General features: G+C 34.6%; 1 protein-coding gene across 10 annotated transcripts in view; it reads right to left on the minus strand.

Moving 5' to 3' along the window:
* The window catches only part of KIF21A (kinesin family member 21A), a 184776-nt gene that overhangs the window by 41445 nt on the left and 117118 nt on the right, over window positions 1–26213 (minus strand). For 6 of the 10 annotated variants that reach the window (XM_070370613.1, XM_070370607.1, XM_070370606.1 and 3 more), the window contains exons 7-16: window positions 25266–25381; window positions 22464–22659; window positions 21883–22072; window positions 21249–21312; window positions 14116–14319; window positions 9325–9363; window positions 4735–4825; window positions 2233–2350; window positions 1700–1888; window positions 1070–1269 (exon numbers count right to left, since the gene is read on the minus strand). In XM_070370613.1, coding sequence (XP_070226714.1) covers window positions 1070–1269; window positions 1700–1888; window positions 2233–2350; window positions 4735–4825; window positions 9325–9363; window positions 14116–14319; window positions 21249–21312; window positions 21883–22072; window positions 22464–22659; window positions 25266–25381 — 1407 coding nt within the window. The remainder of the gene's footprint in view (window positions 1–1069; window positions 1270–1699; window positions 1889–2232; window positions 2351–4734; window positions 4826–9324; window positions 9364–14115; window positions 14320–21248; window positions 21313–21882; window positions 22073–22463; window positions 22660–25265; window positions 25382–26213) is intronic. The other 4 variants (XM_070370610.1, XM_070370612.1, XM_070370615.1 and 1 more) reach the window with 1 other exon arrangement.

A 26213-nucleotide genomic window follows, 5' to 3' on the forward strand; every position in this document is an offset into this window, starting at 1 on the left:
TGCAAGGAGATCCAACCAGTCCATCCTAAAGGAGATCAGTCCTGGGTGTTCATTGGCAGGACTGACGCTAAAGCTGAAACTTTAATACTTTGGACATCTGATGCAAAGAGTTGACTCATTGGAAAAGACCCTGATGCTTGGAGGGATTGGGGGCAGGAGGAGATGGGGATGATAGAGAATGAAATGGCTGAATGGCATCACTGACTTGATGGACATGAGTTTGAGTGAACTCCAGGAGTTGGTGATGGACAGGGAGGCCTGGCGTGCTGTGATTCATGGGGTCTCAAAGAGTCGGACACGACTGAGTGACTGAACTGAACTGAATATTTCTATGGGATTGGATTTCTTTGAGAATTCAATGAGTTTATACCCACATTGTGCCTATAACAGTGCCTGGCATTATAGTAAGCACTTGTTATTTTTGGTATTTTTGTTGTCATCAGCAACTATACAACATAATAACCTAACTACTTTTTCAATCATTTCCACACTTCCTGAGGAAACTACATTGATTTTCATGGCAAAATGTTAAGAATAATCTATTCTAAAACAAAAACAATAACAGATAAGAATTCACATACTCTCTTTGGTGAAGGGAAAAAAACTTGCAGTTTTTTATGCATGGGAACAATAACCACCAAATTCAAGATAGCCACCTCTAAGAGAAAGGAGACTATGATCAGGAATGGATATATAGGAGGTTTTGTATATATCTGTAATATTTAATACCTTAAACTAGACACTGAATATATTGTTCATTGTTTTTATCTCTGACTTTTTGCATGCTTGAAATATTTTTACTTTTGCTAATCTGTAAGAGTTTTAAGAAAATAAAGATAAATATCCATTAAAGTCAGAGAAGTCCTACTGACCACATGATTTTCAGCCATTTCAAAGAAAGACTCTGATAATGGATAACTATAGGAAACAACGACTAACTGCCAAAAGGAAGTGCATCATTTCTAGGTTACAGAAAGAATACAGAATACAGAAAGAACCACAATAATTTTTTTGGTCCCAAATGACACAAGTATTACCATCAAACATTAATTGAAAATATAATCAATACCTTAGTTTTCTTCATTTCCATCACATCCTGCTGTAATTTCTTCAATTGTTTTTCATATTGGGACTGATTTTTAAGCAACCTTGCATGCTCTTTCTGAGCTGCCTGAAGTCTCTGCAGTTCTTTATTCATGGCTTGTAGTTTCTTTTCATATTCAGACCTCACTTTTTTTGCCTTTTCTTCTGAGTAAGATTCCATTGAGCCTAAACAACCAAACAATATTTGCATTTGTTTTTGTGAGATACAGATATTTATTTTACAGATTTATAATTCATGACCTTAGAGAAGAACTACCTCCCAAATACAAACCTCAGGAGGCCAGGGTGTCTTTTAATTACTCTCTCTTTTAATATTGATTCTTACTTAACAGCCATTGAATTTTTATTTTTCTAATTTAAAAAAAGTTCCCAGCATAAATCAAGGCATTAAAGCCACAACTTTGGGGAAAAAAAATAGCCTAGACATATACCAGCATGAAAAAACAAAAATGAACAGTAATATTTAACATAATCAGATAAATTAGCATTTAATGTGACTTCTAATATAACTTTTTTTCCTGTAAAGGAAGAGAAGATAAAAATCCAATGTGACAATTTACTCTGAACTTTAATTTGAATTAAATATAATTCTTACCTAAGTTTTGAAGCACTTGGTCTCTTTCAAGCTGTGTGTCCCGAATTTTATGTTGTAGCATCATTAGCTTCTCTTCATACTGTTTTTTCAGCGTCTGCAGTCTTTTCTGGCTATTTTCTAGTTCATCAATCAGCTTTTGCTTGATTGCAATTTCACAAGTAATGTTTGCTAAGTCTGCTTGATAATTGGCTAGTATAAAAGAAAAAAATAAAAATACTGGATAGGCTGTAATCAAAGCATGAAAATCATCTCTACATTCAAGTATTCACCTGGCAGCTGTAAGGAAAATATCCTGAATATACCCAAAACTAAAAAAGTGGCAACAAGATAAAGAGTGTTCACATTGGTCAAGGACAAGAAATACCACTGGTTCCAAATAAAAATGGAAGTCATATAATGACTAACTACAATAAGAGATGAACATGAGTCTTGGAGGGCATACAAGGATGAGATGGAGAGTGCTAAGATCTTTCTGTCATGTTTTAAACAATTTCCCAAAATAAATTTTTGTCCTTGCACCAAAGGACAAATACCTTTTTCATCTGATTCAGAATCTGATTCATCAGAGCTTTCACCCCCTTCAATGTCATCTTCTTCCTCCTCCTCTTCCTCTTCCTCATCTTCATGATCACTCACTTCTTGACTTTCTTCCTAAAATGTGATGTAAAAAGTGTCTATTAATAGCACAATATAAGACCTCGAATACCCAAAGTAATCTTGAGAAAGAACAGAGCTGGAAGAATCAGGCTTCCTGACTTCAGACTATACTACACAGCTACAGTCATCAAAACAGTATGGTACTGGCATAGAAACAGACATATAGATCAATGGAACAGGATAGGAAGTTCAGAAATAAACCCACAGACCTACAGCCACTTAATCTATGACAAAGGAGGCAAGAATATACAGTGGGAAAAGACAATTTCTTCAATAAATGGTGCTGGGAAAACTGGACTGCTGCATGTAAAAGAATGAAACTAGAACACTCTCTGTCACTATACAGAAATATAAATTCAAAATGTATTAAAAACCTAAATATAGGGCAAGATACTATAAAACACTTAGAGGAAAATATAGGCAAAACACTCTTTGACATAAATCACAGCAAGATCTTTTTCAATCAACTGCCTAGACTAATGAAGACAAAAACAAAAATAAACAAATGAAACCTAACTAAACTTAAAAACTTTTGCACAGCAAAGGAAACCATAAACAAAAAGACAGCCTTAAGAATGGGATAAAATATTTGCAAATGAAGCTATTGATAAAGGATTAATCTCCAAAATATACAAAGAGCTCATTAAGGTAAATATTAATATAAAAAAATGAACCATCCAATCAAAAATGGTTGGAAGACTTAAATAGAAATTTCACCAAAGAAGACATACAGGTCAACAAACACATGAAAAGATGCTCAACTTCACTAATTATCAGAGAAATGCAAAATCTCACACTGGTCAGAGTGGCTATCATGAAAAAAATCTACAAACAATAATGCTGGAGAAGGTATAGAGGAAAGGGAACTCGCTTATGCTATTGGTGGGAATGTAAATAGGTATAGGCACTATAGACAGCAGAATGGAGGTTCCTTAAAAAACTAACAATAGAGCTATCATATGACCTACCAATCCCACTCCTAAGCATATATCTGGAGAAAACCATAATTCAAAAAGATTCAGGCTCCCTATTCATTGTAGCACTATATGTAATAGCCAGGACATGGAGACAATCTAAATGTCCATTGGCAGAGGAATGGATAAAAAAATGTGGTACATATATACAATGGAATATTACTCAGTCATAAAAAAAGAACAAAATAGTACCATTTGCAGAGATATGGGTGGTCTAGAGAATGTCATATAGAGTGAAGTAAGTTAGAAAGAAAAAATATAGTATATTAATACACATATATGGAATTTAGAAAAATGATATAGATGAATTTATTTGTAAAGCAGATATAGAATCATAGATGAAGAGAACAAATGTATGGTTACCGAGGAGGTGAGGAGAGGTGGGATGATTTGGAAGATAGGGATAGACATATATATATTACAGATAACTAATGAGAACCTACTGTATACCAAATGGAAGTCTACTCAATGATCTATGGTGACCTAAATGGGAAAGATATCTAAAAAAGAGTGGATATATGGATACATATAACTAACTCACTCTGCTGTACAGCAGAAATGAACAATATTGTAAAGCAACCACATTTCAGTAAAAAATAAATAAAATAAAATAAAGAAAAAACAAAAAAATAAAAGTCAGTTAGAATATTTCTTTTTCCCTCAATATTATGGAGTGTTAGAGAAGGCAATGGTACCCCACTCCAGTACTCTTGCCTGGAAAATCCCATGGACGGAGGAGCATGGTAGGCTGCAGTCCATGGGGTCACTAAGAGTCGGACACGACTGAGAGACTTCACTTTCACTTTTTACTTTCCTGCATTGGAGAAGGAAATGGCAACCCACTCCAGTGTTCTTGCCTGAAGAATCCCAGGGACGGGGAAGCCTGGTGGGCTGCCGTCTATGGGGTCACACAGAGTCGGACACGACTGAAGTAACTTAGCAGCAGCATTATGGAGTGTGCCTAGCAGTATGGTTTAATTTTGCCCCGCCTCTATTATAATACTTCACATATTAAAATTTGCAATAAAGTCTCACTGAATAAATATAAAAAAGAGAGACTGTGTGATTATGAAGTATAAGAGCATAAAAATTTCACTTCTTGTTAAAATAAATCAATATACAATTTTAAGGTTATTTTATAATAACTTTGTCTTAAATCAAAGAGTACTTTATCTCTTAGTACTCTATCATCCCTTAGAAAATGTTTTCAAAATGCATAAGACTATAAGTTACTAATATTTCATAGCTCACATTTCTGAAGAAAAGAAATCCTCAAGAAAACAGTTTAAAATGGATGCATGATAATTGATTCTCTTTTCTACATACAGGTTAGCATAGTTATCAGCAACCAAGAATAACCTAATCTAGGGACTCAAAGCTCCAGGTTCATGTTTTCATACTTACAACTTCTAATTCAATGTTTTCTCTTTCTGAAATATTCTTTTCTTCTTTTTTCTCTTGGTCAGTGTCTGTATTATCCTCTTTACCAGCCACACTTCAAAAAAAAAAAGAAACAAAATGTATAGTATTAAAGAGGAAAATTGTTCACTTTTCTCCTTATAGATTTTTAAAAACCATCAATTATTTCTGAAAACAAATGAGAAGAGTTCATCATTTAACAAAGAGCAAAGTTATCATGTCTGATGCTTCAGAGGAAAATAGAAACTGCCATTCAACTCATAGTGTAATGAATTTATATAATTGGAGAAAATCTTATTTTCTAGAAACAGTGAGGAATAGATTATACCCTGGAGCATGACACCTGATACGATATCTAAGAACTACTCAGAGTAACATTCAATAAGCTAGAATGCAGGCAAACTAATTTCAATGGAAATTAAAAATAGTTTTGTTTTCTCATCTAAATATCTAAATTTTTTCTCATCTTAATACAAAGATATAGAAACTTCATTTTTATTGATGTCCTAATACATTTAAGGATCAATCTGCCCACGGTAGGTTTGTCTCCACTGGTTGCATCTGTCATTGTGTTCAGATTTCTCCTGGTAATAGCACCGGCTCTTTTCTCCTAGGTCATCCCTGTAGCACAGGTCTGTTTTTCATAATGTTCTCACAGAAATGGATCTCCACACATCAAAACTGTCTGAAGTTCAGCCTGACCACTGATTTAATAGGAAATTTCAGGATCAGCCACAAGATTCACCAACCAAACAAAAGTCTCGTTCTCGGGTATCAGTACAACAGCTCTAACTGCATGCTGCTGCTGCTACTGCTGCTAAGTCGCTTCAGTCGTGTCTGACTCTCTGCGACCCCACAGACAGGCAGCCCACCAGGCTCCCCTGTCCCTGGGATTCTCCAGGCAAGAACACTGGAGTGGGTTGCCATTTCCTTCTCTAATGCAGGAAAGTGAAAAGTGAAAGTGAAGTCGCTCAGTCGTGTCCAACTCTTAGCGTCCCCATGGACTGCAGCCTACCAGGCTCCTCCACCCATGGGATTTTCCAGGCAAGAATACTGGAGTGGGTTGCCACTGCCTTCTCCGAACTGATGTCAAATAGTGTTAAAGCTAAGCTACTTCAGCCCTAGTGGCCATGAGAAAAAGAAGAGTCCACAACAAGAAAAAAATTTAAATAGTTACATCACTCTGACCCTTCTTGGTTTAGCAACCATGATCAATCACGCACAGAAGTTATACTTTTGTTCGTCAGACTCATGTATTTTTATCAAGCTAGATAGTATTAAGAAAATGAATTTCAAATGAATCTATATGTGAATATTTTCTTCTTGTGCTTTAGTAAACTTTTTAAATCATTAAGAATAAAAAGAACACTTGAATAAAGCAATATTCTTGAAATAAAATTTCCTTAGAAGTAGTTTAAAAATTTTATCAGAATATCTTTATAACAGCTATCATTTCTTTCAGATATTCTGCTACATTAAATAACTGCCCTAATACATGGACTTATTTTTAGCTTCTGGGCTAAAAAATTAATCTTATGTAGGCCCTGCTATTATTATTAATCTGTAATGTTTAACTCTAGGTCCCAATTCTCAGAGACATTTTTGAACTCAGAACAAGATGAATATAAATACTTTTCCTTTGAAAATTCTTAATTTTCAAAATTTTCATAATTCTTAATTTATGTTTATTTAGGTAGTTATTTCTTTAATTTCTATCTTCCCCCACTAGACTGTTTAAGTCTCATGAAGGTAGGGATCATGTGTGTTTGGCTCAGAATTATATGCCCAGTACCCACGGTATGTGCATAATAAATGCACATGAAAGATTTATTAAACATATTCATCCCTATGACTGTGCATGAGCATCTCTGTTTGGCACCTCTGCCTGAGTCTCACATACTAATTATGTTGGAGTAAAATTGTACAAATTGAAAGAGGCATAAAGACGCATGGAGTACAGCACGTCTCTAGAGTGAGTAGAAACTACTAGCAAGAACATCAATTAACTGGAGAGGAACCAAGTAAACTACAGCAAGGTTCCATGAGTTTGTTAAATCACTTGTTAGAGAAAAATGCTGAACATATTTGAATGCTTATCATACATCACTTAGGATATTGATTTTCCATCATCATGGATTTCAAGATGGAAATTTAGAAAGAAATTCCCCTTCATCCAGTCATCTGACTCAAAGGCCAACACCACGTACTCAAGCAGTCCTGTATTTGAGATAGACCTAAGGCTGAGAGCTAGGAAAAGAACATGTGTATGGAGATATTTCTTACTCCCACTTCTATGCAGTTTCCCTTCCTCACCTGCAACTGTTGCAACATACAATTTTTGTTATTATCAGTTCCTTCATTACTTCAGGTTCCAGCACAAATTTCCTCTTATTCAGGTTTATAGCCATACAACCACCTTGTTCCAGATACTTGACCTAACATACCCTCCTACTTCCTCCAAGTCACCAGAGTCCAGCTCAACAAATGTTACTTCCTCTTACATATGAAATTAATTCATACATTATAAGCTGTTTGTGCCAATTCTGATGCAGAAAAATCAGCAGTAAGTTTACGTTATTAATTCACCCTATATCACTTAAAGCTTCAGCTTTTAAAGTACAATTTGATACTTAATGATTATTATACAGCAAATAGTCACACTTTCCTCAATAAACTGGAGAAATTTTATATCTAAAATAACTGTCTAAGCAGCAATGAAAAATATGTAAGTTTGCACTTTACATAGAATCAGAATCTTTGATCTGGAAGACTAGTGATCAAATGACTTAAAACCTTTGACATCTTGACCACCAACGTCAACATCTCTGTTGACAACGAAAAAAAGAAACTTTGCCCTGGGAAAGTTTATCAACTCAAGGGGACTTAAAACCAGGTGTCATGACTCCAAGGCCAGTATTCTAGAATATTGCCTCAAAGTTCGGTTCACAGAGAGAGAAGCATCAGCATCATCCAGGAGCTTGTAAGATATGTAGAATCTCAGGCTCCATCTCAGTCCTACTGTGTCAGAATCTTCATTTTATCAAACTCCCCAGGCTATTTACATGCACATTCATGTCTAAGAAGCCTTGTCCTAAAACACCAAATAATTCTGCTTTTGTTATCCATTAGGGATCATATAAATATTAGAAGCGAACTATGTTCATTAAGTACATTTAAAGGACTTAACTACTGAAGGTTGGGAAAATGTTTCTATTACACTACTTTAACTATACATTTTATTTTGACCTTTCAAAATAGAAAAAATTTCACATTTTATTGTCCTAATTTAATCCCAATGATAAACATAATATCCTAAACATAAACTAATTAGGTGAGTCCTAAGATAACTTATAGATAGAATTATATTCTAACTATAGAATATACTAAATAAGTTTAGAATAAATTATAGAAACTTTAGAATACAAGCTTCCCTTGTGGCTCAGCTGGTAAAGAATCTGCCTGCAATGCAGGAGATCTGGGTTTGATCCCTGGGTTGGGAAGATGCCCTGGAGAAGGGAAAGGCTAGCCACTCCTGTATTCTGGCCTGGAAAATTCCATGGACTGTATAGCCCATGGGATCGCAAAGAGTTGGACACAACTGAGCGACTTTCACTAGAATACAATATGTAGAATATAATTGTGGAATGTAGATTATTAAATAACTTAAAGAAAATATAATTTTAAGGTTTCAGCTATTTAAATTAAGAGACTAGTTTAATTGTTACAAAATAAAAGTTCTCAAAAAGCTTATTTTAAGTAAGAAAATTTATAAAGTGGTGCTTCTAAAATATTTAATATTATTTTGAAATCAGTTTATGTTAATCATTTTGATTATGTAATCAGGAGATGTTTAGTAAAATCAATAGAGAGAATTTCTAATAAGTAAAATAGTACTTGACATATGGTTAAATAATCATAGTACTAAATGAGTAAACTGCAAATTTTTATTATATTGAGAGTTCAGAAGTGTGCTTCTAAATTTTGCTCAAATATCAAATGGAAAAAAAAGGAAAAGATCCTGCTTTTGATGTTCACTTTAGATACATTTAAATAAGTTTCTCTTATTCAACCTTAAATATGCCTTATAAATCTTGTCTGTAGCAAGGCCACAGTTTCCTTTTGCCTGTTGCCATTTTAATGTTGTTTTCCCAACAAAGATACATAAAATAAAGAAGTGAAGAGAAAGAGTCCACCCATAACTTAGCATGTGCTGCAATAAAATGCCAGTTCCCACCAAATTAACAATTCTCTGTCTATTCACAGGTTTCCAAAAGATATGTTCTAAAAGTCTAATGGTGGGGTTCTTGGGTCATTTTTAGCCACAAAAATTATAATAGTCTATACCAAATTCACATGAAATTGCCTGAATTTTAATTCACATAACTGGTGTGGGTTTTTTCCTCAAAAAGTAGTTTTCATATTTTCAGTGTTTTTGTTAATTTTATAAGATCATTGTTATTTTTAGGAACACCAAGCTAATATAGTCTGAAATATAATTCTACAACACATAACCTTGTGAATGGCAACTAAGTATTTAAATGACATTTTAATAAAAAACCTGGGAAATATTCCAACCTTCTTTCTTCTCGATTGCTTTCCTCAAGTTTCTGTAGCCTTCAAAATCACGAGGCACAGTATTGGAAGGCCAAGCCAATGAAGGACAAACCAGACAGTAAAAAGCGAAAGTGATAAGAAGGTAAAAATGATACATGAGCTTGAAGACTTTAAAATAAATTTTAAAAGATATCATCAAAGGACAATACACAGTAAAAAGGCAATACATTTTGTATAAATAAAAAGTAAGTAGAAAAACAAGCAGCATTATATCTAAGAAGAGTATATAGACTATCAGTTGAAATTACTCAGCAGTAAAATGTACATTCTCAATTTATGAAGCTGATAAATAGTATGAGCATTTGGATGCCATTGCTTTTCTTAACCTGAAATGGATCATTTTTCTCAGCTTCCAAAAAAAAAAAAGCTCACTTTCAATGATACTGTCTTCCTTTTAAACCTTTACAAAAGACTTTTTTATGGCATCATTTAAAGAGCTTCAAAAAGTAATGCCTTTATACCATAATATGAAAATACCATTAATACTATATACTAGGATACTAATTTTTAAACTTGTTTTATATTTTAATATACTACACATGAACATCACTAAAAATTCTATTCCAGAATTATATATGAAATGGTATTATGGTCAAATGAATATGTTTGTTACGATATCAGTGGAAAATTGTAATTTTATTAACTGAAATTAATATCACTGTACTAATTACTAGACTATCAAAAGGTTATATCTAAGGCAAAGGCAGCAGTAAAATGGGAAATGCAGTACTTTTCATTAGTAAGATTATTTTTTAACCAGTAAACTATGAGAAAAACTATAAATATGTATTTAGAAGTTTGAAGTTTAAAGAATATTCAGTACACAGAATTGGGAATCTTTACTCAGTGGAATGTACTGGATACTCATTGTCTCTCATGTTGGCAAAAAGAGAGATAGATGTGCTAGGCTCTGATTAAGCATATAGCAATCTTTACACAGTATACTTCTGCCTGCAATTCCAAATATACTTTTAAGAATCATCAATATTTTTAAATAAAGAGATGGAGTCTTAGTAATGCATCATTTCATCAAGGCACTTCTCATTTTAATTTTATAATGTGATTTTAATTACAGGTCTGTGATTGTTTTCACAATCAACTTATAAACTGCTATTGCAAGAAGAGACTAGCAATCTGAGAAAAAAAATTTGCATAGTGATATTCATCAGGGATCAAAATGTCCAGTATAATGGCTAAAAAAGGGAAAGAAAAGCCATTGCTTAAGAAATCTCTAGAATTTCTAGAGTTTCAACCTGACACCACTAAATACAAACATAATGCAGTCTGATGAATGAGTGAATTTTTTATTGATATAATGCAAATCATTTAAAGCTAGATATCCAAAATATGGGGATTACTGTGTGAAAGGCAAATTTTATTTATCCATATACACAAAAAAAGCAAAAAAAAATCTAATTTAGGCTTATACTGACTATAATGAGCTATAATGGCTCAAAGAATATGGTTCCCTGGCAAACAGCCCTAATTTTCTATTTTCAACAGGAAGAAATTTTCTTTACCTTACATAAGAGAGCTATATTAAAACATATGGATGATGTGAGCTAATAAACAGGTAAACTTTAGATGCCTTTCCAATTGCTTCCTTAAAAAAAACTGCAATCAATAGTTCCAAAAGACATTAGAGGGACAGAGATATAAACTAATAATCTGATAATTCTCCATAATTTAAAGGAGTATGGTCTTTATTTCATTTAGTTCCATTATTATGTTTCTTCCAAAGTTAAATGGGGTGGGGGACCTGTGACAAATCTTGCTAACCATTCTAACATTTGTATAATAACTAAACAATAAAAATAGGCAATGTTGCCTATTCAATTATTCTTCCTTACTTGCTTACTATCTAGACTTGGATTATTTTACAGTTCAACAGAAAATAAGCACAGAAAGGCAGAAGAGCCAACCTTTAAACCACACATATTAACAATTGGTTGTAGCTTAGATAAAAACTTTGATGCAGAAGAGGGTGAAAGGTTCACATAAAACATGATTTAAGGCATACTCCTTGAAAACAAACATAGTTTCTGACTTAAAAATGGTATAGTTACCATTCTTCCAACCAACACTTACAGTTGTCAGAGGCCCTGTAGTAACTACAACCAAATGCTAACAACACAAAACAAAGTAAATTAAAAGACATGGAGCTTCTAAAAAATTTGCAGATTCAGTGGGAGAAACGAAAGCAGCTATGAGAACTGGGACAGCTGAGCAAAACTGAACCCAAAGGCCAAACTCCAGATAGGTTTTGGAAACTCTCAGCCAAAAAGGGGTATAAAAAAAATCTTCCCTACACCATTTAATTTTTTTTCCCTCGTGAGATTGCTGCCCACATTTTCAATAGTTGGATTAATGCTTTCTCTTTCAAAATTACAAATCTCCCTAGAGGAATCTTATTAGTTATAAGTCATTTCCACTGGCATGAGTTCCTTTAGTCAGATGGCTTTGTTTCCAACTTTGAATTTAAGGAGATGAGAGAAGTAGATGATTTTGAAATTGGGAGTGCTTTGGGCTAGGGAAGAATTACATGAGAACTGACCTCCTAAGGGAAGAATGAATCAAGGCACCATTGGGACACAGGAGGTCAGTAAGTAGGAATAAGAGAGACTGGCTGGCTAAGGCAGAAATTCATTTTTTCCCTCTGCTTTCCTTTTCCTATTCCCTTTTGAATTGTTCATATTATACTATAAAATGAATAAATATCGTTTTATGTGTGTGAGTTAGGAAATCTGGACATTATACATTTGCAACAATTTCTAGAGAAAAATTAGTTCCAAGTTGCAAACAATTTTAAATGGAACTCACTGTATATGCAAAGTTGAGGTAGCACCAAATCTTGCAATGCTCTATTTGATAAATAAATAAATATGCAACATGTAAGACAACTCAACCAGAATCAATATCTAAACAGGACTTACTGCCTCCAAAGAGTTCCTACAGAGACTAATCACTAACTTCAATAAAGTTGCTATCATTCTAAACATTTCTGGACCTCTTTGTCTATTATTTTTGTTTCAACAGTAACAAAAGACCCATTAGCTAAAATGAGAGCTTACTAACATTTTTAAAATAAGAATTTATATTACATATACATACAGCTAAAAGTTATTGGTGATAAATGAAGTGTTTTATCAAACTGACTAAAATAATAATATTTATCAATCAAAAAGCTTACAGCTTTGCATTGTTACAAAAATAACCTGTGTCAGAGGTATTAATTTATGGTATCTATGATCATTATAAAAATGTCAAAAGAGCCTAGGTTTCTAATGGGATCCCTATTATTTATTATTCATACCCAACAGGTGATCATGGTAACATCTCTAAATTTACCTCAACAGGAAAGAGCAGAATCAACTCATGACCTTGAGAAATATATTCTTGCTTACTGTTCATGAACCCAAACTACCCACACCTTTAAACACAAGTCATACCATTTCACATTTTGATCAACTACACAACTGAATTTTACAAATAAATAAGTTATATGCAAAGGTCTCATTTTCATTTCCACAGTATGTTGAGTCACACCAGTTTTGATAATTCTGTGAACACTATTACAGTTTTAAGTGCCCTACAAAAAAAACTAATCATTATATATTTCTAATGCTGCCATAATCAACCACTCATGAGCAATACCTATTAAGACATTAGTATCTTAAGGATGCAATTGCAATTACAATGCTCCTAAGACCATAGATGTGCAGTTCCTGGTTTTAATTATTCTAATAATCCCTTAACTCAAGGACACAAAGCAGAATTAATTCTGAGAGTTTGAACCTTTAACAACTTTAGTCAACAGACTATTCAAGGAAGATATGCCTGGTTGCCAAAATAAATGTCTAAATAAACAGAGCAAAGCAGCACTAGATTAAATGTGAATAATAATTCTACAAAGTGCACCTCTGTAACAAGCTATTTAACGAATAAGATATCCTATTCCCCTTTGGAATATCTAGCCAAAAATGCTTAAAATTAATTTGACCAGCATGTTTAAAATATATTCTATGTAAGTTATTTGACTGCACCATAGAATCAATATGTAAACATGTACACAATTTACGAGGTCTTAACCACTTGCACATTACAAGTGGTTATATTTTAATTTTCCTCCTCTTCTTTGCATCCAGTTGATTTCAGAGGGAGATACTACCAGGATGCAAGGAAAAGGAAGCTTAGAACAGTGGTGAAAAGCTGAGTAACTCCTTGTTGGAAGAGTCAGAAAGTCTGAAATAACATAAATAATTTTGACATAGTCAAATTAGAAGTCCTGCTGAAAATACTTAAGAGACCAAATGACATTAAATGACAGCCTGATGAATAAATTTAGCCTTTAGTTGAACTAATCTAGACAGGAAGCAGAATATATCAATGAGACTATTTAACTGCATTAGAAAATGGAAAAAAATGAAAATACTAAGTAATGATAGAACAAGCTTTGCAGAAAAGATGAATGGAATGCAAAGGCAGCTAGTTGAAGAAATAATAAAATAATTTCTAATAGTAATTTTACCTTATCATAGTCTAAATAAAATTCACTACCGTATTATTGTAATTAATTTAATTTTTTACATATAAGGAAGAGATAAATCTTTAAAAATATATAATTATAATCTATGTTAAATGACATTTCATTTTTAAAAATGAGGTTATATATACTCATTGCAACTGCAAATTAAAATATCCTTAAAAGTGAGAAGAATAGAGATTCATATAAAAGTGATTTTATAACACTACCTTTTTTTCTTCTTCTTTTCTTTTCTTTTCAGCTTCTCTAAATCTTTCTTAGCTAGGTCTATAATCTCAATGGTCTCTTTATCTGAGGATACTATATTAGGGGAGAAAGCTGATGATCCGCTGAAATATGGTGATCTTGATGTGGCTCTTGTCAAGTTTTTTCGAAGATTCTCATTCACTGCTTCACTTTCTAATAATTTTGCCCTAATGAATAAAAATATATTTCAGTTGTAAACATTTTATTACTGTGGTACATAATACATAACATAAAATTTACCTCCCTAACTGTCTCTTAAGTGTACAGTTCTATAGCACAAAGTACATCCATACAGTTGTACAACGACTGCTACCATCTACCTTCAGACTTTTCCATCTTGTCCAACTGAAACTCTGTACCCATTTTATAAAATACACTATAACTTCTCATTCCCCTCTCCTCCCAGTCCCCAGCAACTACTATTCTACCTTTTATCTTTGCAAACTGGACAATTCTAGGAATAAATGGAGAACACATTAAATGAGTTGTTTTGCAAGCTAAAACATTTCCCAAAACATATTTCAACAATGCTACAAGGTACAGCTTTTTTAACAAAAGTGTTCCTAAACATTAGTGTTTGAGATATTTTTTAAAATTTCCTGATTAAATAATTATAAATTTGAAGTAATATTCTGTGCTCAAAAGTGCCAGTGATAATTAGATTACTTGCATTCTGGCCAATAGACACTTGTTATTCTGGCTTTGTAAACCCATTATTTAAACTTAAAATGTACAAGCAGCATGGCTCCCTTCCTTCCATCCTTATTGATCATGCTATAATAACATTTCCAAATAGTCAAACATACTCCTAACTGGCTGAAAGATATCTGGTTCCTGAATATGGTAAGGAAAAAGACAAAAATCACCAAGGAAACCTGAGTCTGATAATTGAAAACATTCTTTTGTTTGCTCAAGTGGTCCTCACAATGACAGGAGAATAATGCATGTGCTGTTAGTAAAATGCAAAAACAATGAATGATGAGATCATAAAACAGCCTTGATTCTTGAGATTACAAGAGATTCAGAGACTACTCTAGGCCAGTTCCTTAAGTCCATTTAATTTAAACCATCATGAACACGATTATCTACCTCAATATAATACATTTCCCATGTCAATTTGGCGCAAGGGTGACTGCACGCATGCTAAGTCACTTCGGTGGTGTCCAACACTGTGCAACCTTATGGACTATAGCCCATCAGGCTCCTCTGTCCAGGGGATTCTTCAGGCAAGAATATTGGAGTGGGTGCCATGCCCTTCTCCAGGGGATCTTTCCAGTCCAGGGATAGAACCCATATCTCTTACATTTCCGGCATTGCCAGGCAGGTTCTTTACCACCTAGCCCCACCTGGGAAGGCCAAGAGTGATTGAGGCAGAGCTATAAGGAGAAAATGCAACCTACTAGTACTACCTATTACTACTAGCATGCACTCATCTCTGTCTCAAAACTATATTACTATGTACTTTAGCATAAGTTCAAATGTTTCAGAGGAAGATGCTAGATTATTTGCAGCTACTGAGCTCTAGAAGACAGTCAGCTCTGTGTTTTTTCACTGTCTACCAAAATTATTCCTGACACTGCTGAAATCAGCTAGAGACAGAATATACACAAATCAGGGAATATATTTTATGTGTTCTATACATTCTTTAATGAAATTGTTTTACTTTATATTAAGTGTCACAACAGCTACAATGTTTTAAAATTGTTAAATAGTTTAAAATTTAAATGTTCACAATTGTTTACAGTTTAAATGTTTAAAAGTGTTAAATGTACACACTTCTAAGTTAAATGATTTCAAAATCAATGTAAAGAAAATTCTGAATATAATGCTGTTATTTTTAATAAGAAGTCAACCTAAGTATAAAAACTCAGCTTAATGATAAAAACTCAAAGTCAAAATTTACACTTTTTCATATTTTCAATATCTAGCTAGAGCCTGAGTACATAATAATGAATGCTAAGAATGACTGAAAATACAAATTAGGTATCAATAATGATCTGTTTTTAATTGGCTTATTTATATAATAATCAGATAATCTGTGTTTATTAGTACCAGATTTTAACAGTTGCATTTGGTAAGGGCATATTATTAATGCTTCAGTCCTGGTGCTAATAAAGGCTGAAACCCTTAGGGCTCACTTCCAACTCCACTAACCCCACACCACACTCCTGCTTTCTGTGAGGGCTATAGAGATAACATCTCTCTCTTTGCAATTTCTTCTCTTTCCACTCACCCACCCACATATTTGTTGCTGTCTGCATTTAATTAAATTGGAGACCAATCAGTGAGGCATAAGGAGAAGTACACAGGAAAACTGACAGTTCCATCTCAGCTTTATCACTCACTGAACCCTAAAAGATGATGCTGTTAAAGCTTTCACTTTTTCTTCCATAGAAGAGATGAAAATATATATTTCTCTAGCACAGTTATGAGGATGATACACAATGAATTCAAAATTTATCAAGGAATATTTTAAAAAATAGTAACTATTCTCATTAAAAAGTTGAAAAAATATAATTATCTAATCGTAGGTGTTTAGTTAAATCAATTACAATCATGAGATAGTACTCATGGAGCCCTGCAAGACTCATGTTATAAAAAATATTTAATAGCGTTTTAAAATGCTCCTAATATCTTATTATATTTCAAAGAATAGATAGCAAAAAATATATACAATGTGATAAAAATTTTACAAAAGTATGCATTGAAAAAATAAATATTTTTTTGTGATATACAAAAATGAAACATCAGTTCTTAGAATGATGACTCTGGATATACTTTCCTACATTTTCAGAAATTTGTACAAAAACTTTAAACCTCAGAAAACTAGGATTAATTAGTGACTGTTATCATTTCACAACAAATAATGTGATGTATAAGTTTATTAAAAGATAACTAGTTATTATTTTATAATTAAAATGATAAGACAAAATATAAACATTCCCATGTGAGGCAATACATTGACATGATTTGCATTAAGAAGCTGTGAATGAATGCCTTCCTAAGAGAAATTATTGATTAAAATATGGATTAGAGTAGAATTTAGTAGATAAAAACACAATGTGAGAACTTATAACTAAATAGTAATAACACATTAGACCTTTTCAATTTAAGATTGTATACATCCTGTCCTTTTATTGGAGCCCCATAATAATTCTTTCCTCTTCATGAATCACAGTTTTGTCATGGCTTGTGTAACTCAATGAAGCAATGAGCCATGCTGTGCAGGGCCACCCAAGAGGCATGGTTCATAGTTCATGGTCAATGTGGTCAATGGATAAGGAATGACAAGTGGTGGTTTAGTCACTAAGTCGTGTCTGACTCTTTTGGACCCCATTGACTGTAGCTCACCAGGCCACCCTGTCCATCAGATTTTCCACTCAAGAATATTGGAGTGGATTGCCATTTCCCTCTCCAAGGAGTCTTCTCCACCTAGGGATCAAACCTGGGTCTCCCACACTGCAGGGAGATTCTCTACCAACTGAGCCACCAGAAAATGGCAGACCACTCTAGTATTCTTGCCACAGGAACCCCACAAACAGTGTGATAAGGCAAAAAGATACCACACTGGAGGATGAGCCTCCCAGGTCAGAAGGTGTCCAGTGAACTACTAGGGAAGGGCAAAGGGCAATTACTAATAGCTCCAGAAAGAATGAAGAGGCAGGGCCAAAGTAGAAATGATGCACAGTTGTGAATATGTCTGGTGGTGAAAGTAAAGTCCAATGCTATAAAGAACAATATTGCATAGGAACCAGGAATGTTAGGTCTATCAATCAAGGTAAATTGGATGTGGTCAAGCAGGAGATGGGAAGAGTGAACATCAATATCTTAGGAATCAGTGAACTAATATGGATGGGAATGGATGAATTTAATTTAGATGACCATTATCTTTATACTGCGGGCAAGAATTCTTCAGAAGAAATAGATTTCCCCTCATAGTCAACATAAGCATCTGAAATGCAGTACTTGGGTGCAGTTTCAAAAATGACAGAATGATCTCAGTTCATTTCCAGCACAAATCATTTAAAATCACAATAATCCAAGTCTATGATCCAACCACTGATGCTGAAGAAGCAGCAGTTGAATGGTTCTATGAAAACCTAGAAGACCTTCTATAACTAAAACAAAAAAGAGATGTCCTTTTCATCAAACAGGATTGGAATGCAAATGTAAGCAGTCAAGAGATGACTAATGAAGTAACAGGCAAGTCTGGCCTTGGAGTACAAAATGAAGCAGGGCAAAGGCTAACAGAGTTTTGTTAAGATAACATGCTAGTCATAGCAAACATCCTCTTCCAACAACACAAGAGACAACTCTACACATGCTATGCTATGCTATGCTAAGTCACTTCAGTCGTGTCCGACTCTGTGTGACCCCATAGACGGTAGCCTACCAGGCTTCCCCATCCCTGGGATTCTCCAGGCAAGAACACTGGAGTGGGTTGCCATTTCCTTCTCCAATGCAGGAAAGCGAAAAGTGAAAGTGAAGTCGCTCAGTCGTGTCCGACTCTTAGCGACCCCATGGACTGCAGCCTACCAGGCTCCTCCGTCCATGGGATTTTCCAGGCAAGAGTACTGGAGTGGGTTGCCATTGCCTTCTCCAACACTCCATAATATTGAGGGAAAAAGAAAGACTACTTTCTCAATCAAATTCTTTAGTGACATGCTCAATGAAGTGATGTAGTAGAGGGAAAAGGAACAGAAATGATTTAGTCAGTTTTCTAGGAAATAGTGACACTAGTCAAGCCATTCATCAAATAGTGAGATCAAGCTTAGGTCCAGGCTTAGAATAGCAGGATGGAAGAGAGGAAATGTAGCCCAAGAACCAGAGTATGGATCAGCCTAACAACTGATCAATGCCAAGAAAATAAAAAAAGATAAAAGGAAGCAAATAGGAGCAGAAAAAGAATCTTTAGGAACTAAAAGAGATTAGTTTTGTCAGAAGGAATGGTAAAGATGGACTCTAAAGAGTCAGGAAGGACTGGGGACTGGTCAGAGAACAAGTTTTTAGCAGTGGGCAGGAAAGATCATTGCCAATACAAGATGGAAATTACAAGCCCAGGTTGGGTTGCTGACCAGAACTATAACCTAAGGCCCCAACGTTCTCCATCAAAAAGGTAAAGTTTGGAAATATACAAACAGAATAAATTCAAACTCAACATTCAGAAAACTAAGATTATGGCATCTAGTCCCATCACTTCATGGCAAATGGATGGGGAAAATATGGAAACAGTGACAGACTTTATTTTCTTGGGTTCCAAAATCACTGCGGACAGTGACTGCAGCCATGAAATTAAAAGATGCTTGCTCCTTGGAAGAAAAGCTGTGACAAACCGAGGCAGTGTTATTAAAATTTAGCAGAGACATGACTTTGCTGACAAAAGTCCATGTAATCAATGTTACAGTTTTTCTAGTAGTCATGTATCAATGTGAGGGTCTAACCATAAAGAAAGCTGGGCACCAAGGAACTGATGCTTTCCAATTGTGGTGCTGGAGAAGACTCTTGAGAGTCCCTTGGACAGCAAGGAGATCAAACCAGTCAATCCGAAAGGAAACCAATGCTGAATATTCATTGGAAGGATTGATGCTGAAGCTCCAATGCTTTGGCCAACTGATGCAAAGAGTCAACAAACTGCAAACGCCCCTGATGCTGGGAAGATTGAAGGCAAGAAGAGAAGGTGGCGACAGAGGAAGAGATGGTTGGATGGCATCATCACCTCAATGGATATGAGTCTGAGCAAACTCCAAGAGATAGTGAAGACATGGGAAAGCCTGGCATGCTGCAGTCCACAGGGTCGCAAAGAGTCAGACATAACTGAGTGAACAACAACAACAATTTGAGTATCTTTATTGCTACATCAGATGTTTTCTCATCAGTTTTTACTTTTTGAAGCATTGAAGGGATTTCTGCCTTATGGAGGCAGAAATAGTAGAAAAACTACTCATCTCTGTTTAAGTATCTCTAAAATAGCCACAGGAAGAGAAAGGGAAAGAGAAGACAAACACAAGATAGAGAATTGTTAGGGTAGTTGTGAAAGACGATCTTTCACTTGATTATTTTCTGCATATGCATAGCAGAAGTGAGTTCTGAGTTATTTAGATGCTCCTGATGGAGCTGACTGTAGTTTTACTTCAAGAGAAAGCAGCTCAGCCAACAAGGCAAATCATGGAACCTGAAAATATTACAGAAATAATTAGTGTTCTTGATCATCTTTCTGACCTTTATTCTCACAATCTGTGCTCAGTGATCCCCTCCACATTCCCACAACAGGTGTGGGTGTTCCCTTTACCAGTTCTGGTCAGCCCATTTACTGCATGTGACTATTTATGTAAGTTTACCCACCTAGGCTGTGAATTCCTTGTTTATGTCATACTTGTTCAATCCATGGCATGATGCTTGGCCTACAGTGAGTATTTGCTGTACATGTGTGAAATGTGAGTGACGAATGAACTTTATATGTACCAGGGGCAGGCAATTTATAGGAATACAATAACTCACTCATAAAAGACAGCTGGGGAAGTATAAGGAACAGGAGTAATGGGAGATTTTAAAAATTAGGGATGACTTATTGATAATGAGCATTCCCAAATGGAGGGTGAGGAGCACAAGGAGCCAACTCCATTGACATCAATTACGCCTATCCTTATATAAGGTTTGGTATGTTTCCAATTAAGGGTACAACAACTAGAGCAGTAGAACACAGGAAGATAATGTGAGAAGAAAGTAGTTTGTGACATTATGTTCCCATATGTTTCATTATAGGCAAGTACCTATTCCCCTAAAGTTAACCTGACCAAAGAGCTGAACTATCACTGTGAATAGTTACAACCCTATGGACTGTAGCCAGCCAGCCTCCTCTGTCCATGGGATTCTCCAGGCAAGAATACTAGAGTGGGTTGCCATGCCCTCCTCCAAAGGATCTTCCCGATCCAGGGATCAAACCCACATTTCATGTCTCCTGCAGTGGCAGGTGGGTTATTACTAGCACCACCTGGGAAGCCCTACATAAAATAAACCCAACAAATAAATAGTAGCAATAATACTTTACTGCAAAACCCAAATATGTGCATTATATATTGCAGAATATAAACTATACCTGAGATCTTCAATTTCTTTAATATAATTATGAATCATATTACTAATCTCCTCATTCCCTTCACCTGCAAGAAAAAATAAGGGGGAAAGAATAAACTTGGAGATTGACATTGACATATATACATACACTGCTATATTTAAAAACAGATAATAAGAACCTACTGTATAGCACAAGGAATTCTACTCAGTTCTCTGTAATGACCTATACAGGAAAAAAATCTGAAAATAAGTGAATATATGTATATGTGTAACATTCACTTTTCTGTACAGCAGAAACACAACATTGTAAACCAACTATATGCTCCAATAAAAGTTAATTAAAAAAAAAAGAATTTCCTTTAAAATTCAACAGAGAGTAAGAGAAAAACAAGGTTATGGAAACAAACAATAATGCTCTGAAACATAATTTAAACAGCAAATTTCCTGCCCTTAATTCCATGAGCAGAAAGATAATATGATGAAGCAAAGACACATTTCATTTCTATAAGAATGTATTATTTACAAATTAAACATTAACTTTAAATTACAGAAACTGACATTTTAACTTCAACTATTTCATGAAATTAAAAAACATGAAGAATATTTTCTGCCCTCCAAAAGTAATCCCTCACTCATTCCACAGCCCACACACATACCTGCTTTGACAAGAACTTGGTTGGCCTGATCACTAACAAGCTGTGTGATTCTGGTCCTCAGAGCATCAACTGTCTCTTGCATGGCTTTAATTCTTACACGCAAGTTGTTATTTTCAGTCTGTAGCATTGCATTCTCATGAAACATGTCATTGATGCTTTCCACACCCTCTTCATCAATTATTCTTTTGCCCTAGAAAAGAAAAGTTATTTCCTTGTTGGTTGAGATGTTCTAACTACACAAGAGTCTTGTTAAAGGATATGCAGGATTGTGTAATTCTACAACCAAGAGCCCTTTTGCCTTAACAGCCTCAAGGCAAGAGTTCCTTTTCCCTCTACTACATCACTTCATTGAGCATGTCACTAAAGAATTTGATTGAGAAAGTAGTCTTTTGAAACAAGAGGCTGATCAAGTTGTTAGACTGAACATTATTAAAGGCTACCCACAAAGAAAACTATAGAATTCTACCCCTAAAAGGAAAGATGTCACCATTATGACAAGAGACTCCAGAGACATACGTGAGAGCCATCACAAAAAGGTATCACTGAGTACATAAAATGCAAAATCAAAATCATGAACTTACTGTTTTATACTCCATAAGTTCCATCTGAAGTCGTGTGATCTCACTACGGAGTGCATTGATCTGCTGACTAGCTCTGTCCTGATTGACCATCACTTTGTTCTTGATATTTCTAGCTCGATTGGCATATTTCAGGGTATTTAAAGTTTCCATAAAATCTCTGTCTGAAGGGCTGACACATGCTATCATGATTGTTTGGCTGAAAGACACACACACAAAAATTACGTTTACAGATAAAAGCAAATAAAATGCTGAAATAATCATTTTAAATACCTGTCTTTTGAATAATATCTACTTTTCAAGATACCAAAAGATTGATATTACCAAACATAAAAATAAAGGCAAATTTTAAAGCCTCAATGCTACCTTAAGGAAAAAGATGTTTTTATATTGTCCCTTTTTGACACCTAATACCTTGAGAAAGCAAAAGTGCATACATTTATTTCTCACCTCTTTACAAAAAAATTTTGAAGCAATATACACAGAATAATTCTAAAATTTAATCTACCTATGAAATGTTGAAATTCAAAACCCATTGCTTTCATTATGTGCTTAATATTTCAGGATTTAAATTTTTTTTAATAACTTGCATCCTGATCTTTTTCTTAGCAAAATATTTCACACAAAATTCTATCACCTGCTGAAGAAAAGTACTTAGTATACCCATATGTTTCACAATATGAAATATCATTTGTGATTGAGTGGTCAAAGTTCCAGAATTTCTGGTTAGATTACACAGGAAAAATGTGAAAGATTATTTTACAGTCATGATGAATTGCTTTATCAGTCAAAGAATAGGATAATAAAATCCTTATGGCTAAGAAATTTCTGTCAATGAATCAGACGTGGAAATTCTAATAGGCACTTAGTGATAGTGAAGTCGCTTAGCCGTGTCCAACTCTTTGCAACCCCATGGACTGTAGCCTACCAGGCTCCTCTGTCCATGGGATTTTCCAGGCAATAGTCCTGGAGTGGATTGCCATTTCCTTCTCCAGGGGATCTTCCCAACCCAGGGATCAAACCCAGGTCTCCTGCATTGTAGACAGACGCTTTACTGTCTGAGCCACCAGGGAAGTCACTGGTGTAATAGGCACTTACATACTAACAATTAAGGATGTAATTTACCCAGGCTGGTCTGCAATGGGACTGGGCTTCCCTGGTGGTCAGATGGTAAAGAATCTGCCTGCAATCTAGCAGACCTGGATTCAATCCCTGGGTCGGGAAGATCCCCTAGAGAAGGGAACGGCTACCCACTGCAGTATTCTTGCCTGGAGAATTCCATGAACAGAGGAGAATGGGATTAGAAGAAAGGAGTTACCACCCACACAGTTGGCTCAGATGATAAAGTGTCTGCCTACAATGCAGGAGACCTGGGTTCGATCGCTGGGTCGGGAAGATCCTCTGGAGAAGAAAATGCCAACCCTCTCCAGTATTCTCGCCTGGAAAATCCCATGGATGGAGGAGCCTGGTAAGCTACAGTCTGTGGGGTCGCAAAGAGTCAGACACGACTGAGCGACTTCACTTTACTTTACCTAGGAAATGGGTGAGGAACATCTGAGATTCTTTAGCTGTAGCTTAGATAAACCTCAAGAGGAATTAAAAATCCCTAGTGCAAATATCTTAGATTACTACAGGGCAAGCAAACTCTCAGAAGTACTGAAGTATTCAAAAGTATTGACACTGGTAAGGGGAAGATGTTTACTATCTCTTTTTTGTTACAAAACAAAGCTATACTATAAAGTAAAGAAATAAACACAGTAAAAGGTTACAATTTAGCAAACTTTAATAATTTATATTTGGCTTAAAAAACAAAAATTTTTGTCCAGTTACAATAAGATTCAGATTGATATTGAAAGTCGAATGAAAATATAGAACAGAAGAAATATGGACAAATGGAAGCAATACAAAGGATATGCTAGAAGAGAGATGAGTCAAGACAATGCCAACATTACAAAACAAGCAATATAAAAATGATACTGTTAAATTCTATAAAACAAAACATTATTTCCAAATCCATCCAACCTCACCCCAAATAAATTCAACATTATCAAAATTCTTTGAATAATAGTTGTTCAAAGAGAAAATCAACAAATTTAATTACTGGATTGTTTTACAGGATCAGTTTGTATGTAATGTTGAACTATGCCAAGACTGAATTTAAATGCCAAAAATGTTTTCACTTTTAAAGCCAACATGCTGATGTTTATAAGAGGAATGCATTACCAAAGAATACATTTAGCTAATGAAATGTATCAGGATGATGCAAAGTACAGAAGACGAGGAATATCAGCGATTCTGGAAAAGTTAATAACCAGCAAACACCCTATATTTCATTCAATTAATATTTTTAAAGTTTTCTAAAAATGTAAAGAAATGTTTAATTTTTAGGAGACTTGTAAAAAAATTAATTATATTTAACTTATTTTTTAATTTCATAGAAGATAGCATTTTTCAACAAAATTTTTCTAAGCATCAAGTATGTGCCAAGCACTCAAAACTGAAACTCTGTACAGTAGAGAGAATGTATGTCAAGGATTTCATACACCAAGTGACTGAATAAACTACTTAATCTCTCTGAATTTTCTTATCTATAAAATAGGAATAACAATACCTACCTCAAGAGCTGTTACAAGAAATATGTGAAATGACATGCAAAAGCACTCATGCACTCGAGGCACTTAATAACTACTAGTTCTTCATTAATTTATTTTATAATAAACAATTCTTATAAATCAGTTTTCAAACATTTTAAAAATAATGAATAATTAAAATCCAGGAATATGGAGGATAAACACTTCTACATACCTATTGCCCCCAAGAGAATCCTGTAGTAGTCTTGTCAGCTTAGAATCTCTATAGGGAACATGAGTGGCCCTCTTGCTCTTGTCTCCCAATGCACTTATTACATTGCCAAGTGCCAACTAAAAGGTAGAAAGAGAGAGAGGAAAATGATAAAAATGTACTAATTATAACATTTTAAAATAATGAAATCTTATAGAAAATAATACAAAGACATGGCAGAATTGAGACCACTTCTGTTTGGTTTTACTTTACATTTGTATTTTGAAATATGAAGTAAACTTGAAGCTTTCCATATAACTACTAAAAAACTGACACCAATCAAAATTTAGTGCTATATAAATATCTATAACTCACAAATACTAAAACATCTGAAGAGATTTTCTTTAGAAATAGGAATGTTGTAAGATTGATGACTTCTAAACCATTCTTAGAATTATCAGAGCATCATGAAGTATCTCTCACAAAACTGCCAATTCATGGTGCAAATTCTTCTCTTCAGCTCAATGAAGAAATAAATTGCTAGTTTAACAATTTCATGGAACTTTCTGGTACTATAGCTTCCTTATATGAAAACAAAATTTCTTTTAACCACAATAAACATATCAGTATGGTATCTCTGAATAAAGTATTATTAAGTACAGCAGCACTTAGAAATTCAATGAATCTATGTACTAAGCATCCAATATTTAAGAAATTAAGTCAAATTGTAGAACTCTTTAGTCCCTCCTCCTGCCACATGCTTCTACTTTTCCTAGTCACTGAACTAGCACCTACAGCCTAAGCGTTTTCCTAAATGCTTGCCATACTCGCCTATAACTATATTTTTGTTAGAGCCAATGGATGCTGCAGAGAGTGCATCAGCATCACACTGTGTCTTAGTCCCCCTTTTCTACAGTCTGCAATTTTAGCCACTGATCACTCTGAACCTCTACCACACATCTGAACATGTTT

Source organism: Bos mutus, chromosome 5, assembly GCF_027580195.1.
Source record: "Bos mutus isolate GX-2022 chromosome 5, NWIPB_WYAK_1.1, whole genome shotgun sequence".
Lineage (NCBI taxonomy): Eukaryota > Metazoa > Chordata > Mammalia > Artiodactyla > Bovidae > Bos > Bos mutus.